Below are 5375 nucleotides of genomic sequence, written 5' to 3'. Positions count from 1 at the left end.
AATCTGGGCTCACCGCAGCCTCCGCTTCCCTGGTTAAAGCGATTCTCCTGCCTCAGCCTCCCAAGTAGCTGGGACTGCAGGCGTGCACCACCACGCCCGGCTATGAACAAAGCCCTTTCTCACCTCAGCTCAGAGGTCACACTTAGGTTACTTGAGCACTTACTATGTCCCAGGCCCTGTGCTAAGCACTGTTTTGTTGTTGTGTGTTTTTCTAGAGACAGGGTCTCTCTGTGTCTCCCAGGCTGGAGTGCAGTGGCACGATCATAACTCACTGCAGTCAGCAAATCCTGGCCTCAGGCGATCCTCCACCTCAGCCTCTGGAGCAGCAGGGACTATGGGTGTGTGCCACCATGCCTGGCTAATTTGAGAATTTTTTTGTAGAGATGGGGTCTTGCTGTGTTGACCAAGCTGGTCTCAAACTCCTGGCCTTAAGCAATCCTCCTGCCTCGGCCTCCCAAAGTGCTGGGATATCAGGCGTGAGCCACTGCACTGGGATTATAGCAAGTACTTTAGCTATCGCCCCTCTAAAGTCACCCAACCTGATGAGGAAACACTATTCACTGTATTCTGACACCAGAGGGAACTGGCACAGAGAGGTCAAGTCACTTGCTCAAGGTCACACAGCAAGTAAATGAAACACAGTCTTGAATCCAGGTTTGTATAATCTACAGGAACCCCAGCCAAAGGCTGTGAATGCCCCAATTAAGATAAGGTCCAGCACTCCAACCCCCTCCTCTTGCAGCCTCTGAGGTTGGCAGGCAATCCCTGGGGACTGCCAAGCTGCTGTTGAGGGTTGGAGTGGGTGGGGAAGCCAGCTGTGTGGGGCTGGCCCAGTGCCCACTCCCGGCTCTCTCTTGCAGCTGCCAACACACAGCCTGGCCCCTCCACCACCCCGCCTCCTCTAATTGCTAATTGGCCCCTTTGACATTGGAGGGGTGGGGGGAGATGGGTAACGCAGCCATAACATGCCCCTCCCTTGAGGCAGAGCACGTGTCCTGCCAGCAGGCTGGTCCTACCAGCTGGAGAGGAACCGGCATCTCTAGGGCATGGGAGCTGGAAGCTCCCTTCTGCCAGAGGGGGCTGGGCAGATGCCCCGGGCCCACAGGCACCCTGCACAGAGCAGGAGGCAAAGCCTGGATCCCCTTGGGTTTCCCGATTCTGCCCAGGGTGAGTCTATAAGGGGGTGACATGGCAAAGCGGGGTGCATAGGCTGCACCCCTGTCTAGTGGGTAGCGCTAGGCATGTCTTGACCCTCTCTGGCCACACCTGTCTCATCTGTAAAATGAGGCAGCTGCCTTTGCTGATAGGGAAAGCTATCTGGAGAGTTTCTTCCAATTTTGAGAGTCCATGACTTCTTTTTGAAATGGAGTCTTGCTCTGTGGCCCAGGCTGGAGTGCAGTGCTGTGATCTCGGCTCACTGCAGCCTCTGCCTCCTGGTTGAAGCGATTCTCCTGCCTCAGCTTCCCGAGTAACTGGGATTATAGGCGTGCACCACCACGCCTGGCTAATTCTTGTGTTTTTAATAGAGATGGGGGTTTCATCATGTTGGCGAGGCTGGTCTCGAACCCCTGACCTCAAGTGTTCCACCCACCTTGGCCTCCCAAAGTGCTGGGATTACAAGCATCAGCTACTGTGTCTGGCTGATGACCTTCAATTCTGGATTCTAGAATTCTAGGATTCTGTTTGTTTGTTTGTGTATTGGAGACAGAGTCTCACTCTGCTGCCAGGCTGGAGTGCAGTGGCATAATCTTGGCTGACTGCCACCTCTGTCTCCCAGGTTCAGGTGATTCTCCTGCCTCAGCCTCCCAAGAGGCTAATTTTTGTGTTTGTAGTAGAGATGGAGTTTCACCACGTGGGCCAGGACGCTCTCAGTCTCCTGACCTCGTGATCCGCCTGCCTTGGCCTCCCAAAGCGCTGGGACTACAGGTGTGCACCACTGTGCCCAGCCAGGATTCTGTTTTTACACAGTCTAAATTTTTACAAAATTCTGGCTGGGCACGGTGGCTCACGCCTGTAGTGGCAGCACTTTGGGAGGCCAAATGAGGCAGATCACCTGAGGTCAGGAGTTCAAGGCCAGCCTGGCCAACATGGTAAAACCCCATCTCTACCAGAAGTACAGAAAAATTAGCTGGGCATGGTGGCCACACCTGTAATCCCAGCCACTCGAGAGGCTGAGGTAGGAGAAATGCTTGAACCCAGGAGGCGGAGGTTGCAGTGAGCTGAGATCATGCCAGGGCATTCCAGCCTGGATGACAACAGCGAAACTCCGTCTAAAAAAAAAAAAAACCTCGAGATGAAGAATTCAGTTTTTTTGTTTCTAGGACCTTGAGATTCAAAAGTCTTAAGGTTCTAGGATTTGGCCGGGTGCAGCGGCTCACACCTGTAATCCCAGCACTTTTGGAGGCTGAGGCAGGCGGATCACCTGAGGTCAGGAGTTCCAGACCAGCCTAACCAACATGGTGACACAGTCTCTACTAAAATACAAAAAATTAGCTGGGCGTAGTGGTGGACACCTGTAATCCAGCTACTCAGGAGGCTGAGGCAGGAGAATTGCTTGAGCCTGGGAGGCAGAGGCTGCAGTGAGCCGAGATTGTGCCACTGCACTCCAGCCTGGGTGACAGAGTGAGACTCCATCTCAAAAACAAAACAAGGTTAGCCAGGCAAGGTGGTGAGCACCTGTAATCCCAGCTACTCAGGAGGCTGAGGCAGGAGAATCTCTTGAACCTGGGAGGTGGAGGTTGCAGTGAGCCGAGACAGTGCCACTGCGCTCCAAGGCCTGGATGACAGAGCAAGACTCGGTCTCCAAAAAAAAAAAAAAAAAAAGTTTGAAAGGAAAATTTTAGTTTTTTGATTCTAGGAGTTTGAGTTTCAAGACTAGATCTTAAGATTCTAGAATCTGGCCGGGCGCAGTGGCTCATGCCTGTAATCCCAGCACTTTGGGAGGCCCAGGCGGGCAGATCACGAGGTCAGGAGATCGAGACCTTCTTGGCTAACACAGTGAAACCTCTTCTGTACTAAAAAAACACAAAACACACACACACACACACACACACACACACACTCTCTCTCTCTCTCTCTCTCTCTCTCTCTCTCTCACACACACACACACTAGCTGGGCATGGTGGTGCGTGCCTATAATCCCAGCTACTCGGGAGGCTGAGGCAGGGGAATCACTTGAACCCAGGAGGCGGAGGTTGCAGTGAGCAGAGACTGCGCCACGGCACTCCAGCCTGGCAACAGAGTGAGACTCCGTCTCAAACAAAAAGGGTTCTCGGATACTCTGCACCGCCCCACCCTCTCTCCGCTGGTTCCGGTACCTGGGTCCACCGAGAGCCAAGTTCCATTGCCCTCAGCCTTCTCCAAGTCAGGAATCTCTATGATCGCCTTGCACACGTAGGTTCCGCTGTGGCTGGGGCTCACAGGGTCCAGCCGCAGGGTGAGGTGGCTGGGTGCCTGCCAGGAGAGTCGTCCCTGGGGCCCACAGAGCCCCTGGCTGAGGTGACCATTGGTGATGTACGGCTGGCACGTGACATTCCCATCCTTGGTCCACACAACACGGAGCCGTTCCCAGGCCGGCGCCTGGTCCACGTGGCAGTCCAGGGTCGCCTGACTGCCCTGCCTCACCTGCAGCCGCTGGGGCCCCTGCTGCACGCGCAGGCTTGAGGCTCCTTGCAGGGCTGAGGACAGAAGAAATGGAGTTGACCTTTCTCAGTGTGTGCGTGTGAGGCTGTGTGACTCACTCCCCGAGGGAGCCCACAGTCTGGGTTTGAGACCCCACTTGTCGGCTGGGCGTGGTGGCTCACGCCCGTAATCCCAGTAGTTTGGGAGGCTGAGATGGGTGGATCACCTGAGGTCAGGAGTTTCAGACTAGCCTGGTCAACATGGTGAAACCCCGTCTCTACTCAAAATACAAAAGTTAGCCGGCCGTGATGGCACACGCCTGTAATCCCAGCTACTCAGGAGGCTCAACAGCAGGAGAACCACTTGAACCCAGGAGGTGGAGGTTGCAGTGAGCTGAGATCGTACCATTGCGCTCCAGCCTGGGCAACAGAGCGAGACTTGGTCTTAAAAACAAACAAACAACCCATTTGTCTAAGCTGGGTGCAGTGGCTCATGCCTGTAGTCCCAGCGCTTTGAGAGGCCGAGGTGGGAGGATCCCTTGAGCCCAGGAGTTCCAGACCAGCCTGGGAACAGAACAAAACCTCGCCTCTACAATCAGTAATTAAAAAGTAGCAGCCGGGCGCGGTGGCTCACGCCTGTAATCCCAGCACTTTGGGAGCCGAGACAGGCAGATCACGAGATCAAGAGATTGAGACTATCCTGGCCAACATGGTGAAACCCCGTCTCTACTAAAAATACAAAAATTAGCTGGGCATGCTGGTGGGTGCCTGGTGCCTGTAATCCCAGCTACTTGGGAGGCTGAGGCAGGAGAATTGCTTGAATCGGGACCCATGAGGCGGAGGCTGCCGTGAGCCGAGATCACACCACTGCCCTCCAGCCTGGGCTGGAGTCTCAAAAAAAAAAAAAAAAAAAAAAAGTAGCTGTCTGTGGTGGACTGAAGTGAGGCAGTCACTTGAGCCCAGGAGTTTGAGGCTGGGGTGGGCTATGTTCGCACCACTGCACTCCACCCTGGGTAACAAAGTAACACCCTGTCTCTAAAAATTAAACATTAAAAAACCCGAAGAACTTCACTGTCTCTATGACCTTTGGAAGGTCACATCTCGCAGAGGCTCAACAGCCCCAACTGTAAAATGGGTATAAGTCGCTCAGAGCTTGTGGAATTCTGAGATAGCCTCCAGTACTCAGCTACACAAAGATTGCCTAGCATGCACCAGGCCCTCTGCTGGGTGTGGGGAACACAGACGCAGGGGTGACCAAAACAGACGAAAATCCCTGCCCTTTGGAAGCTGGCAGTCTGGGCCAAGAGAGACACAGGAAGTCATTAAAAGATAACTGTAATTGGGGAAGGAACGGGAGCAGTCAAGAACACAACAGTGAGGTCAAGGGACATCTCCTCATTGACAGTAATCAGGGAAGACCTCCCTGCAGTGGTGACTTTTTGTTTTTTTTTAAGAGTTGGGGTCTGGCTCTGTAGTCTAGACTGGAGTGTAGCGGCACCATCACAGCAGCGTCAAACTCATGGGCTCAAGTAATCCTCCTGCCTCAGCCTCCTAAGTAGCTGGGACTACGGGCATACACCACTATGCCTGGCTTTTTTTTTTTTCTGGTAGAGGTTGGGGTCTTGCTTTGTTGCCCAGGCTGGTGTTGAACTCCTGGCCTCAAGTGATTCTCCCACGTACGCCTCCCAAAGTGCTGGGATCATATATGTGAGCCGTGATCGGCGTTTTTTTTTTTTTTTTTTTTTTTTTTTTTTT

General features: G+C 53.5%; 1 protein-coding gene across 1 annotated transcript in view; it reads right to left on the bottom strand.

Moving 5' to 3' along the window:
- TMIGD2 (transmembrane and immunoglobulin domain containing 2) overlaps window positions 1–5375 on the bottom strand; it is a 15005-nt gene that overhangs the window by 3080 nt on the left and 6550 nt on the right. The window contains exon 3 of the mRNA XM_032252491.1: window positions 3318–3677. Within this exon, the coding sequence (XP_032108382.1) occupies window positions 3318–3677 (360 nt within the window). The remainder of the gene's footprint in view (window positions 1–3317; window positions 3678–5375) is intronic.

The sequence above is a fragment of the Sapajus apella genome, unplaced genomic scaffold, assembly GCF_009761245.1.
Source record: "Sapajus apella isolate SASKATOON/1434 unplaced genomic scaffold, GSC_monkey_1.0 scaffold77, whole genome shotgun sequence".
Classification (NCBI taxonomy): domain Eukaryota; kingdom Metazoa; phylum Chordata; class Mammalia; order Primates; family Cebidae; genus Sapajus; species Sapajus apella.
The sequence above is the reverse complement of the archived record's forward strand: the minus strand, read 5'-3'. Positions and strand labels throughout refer to the sequence as shown.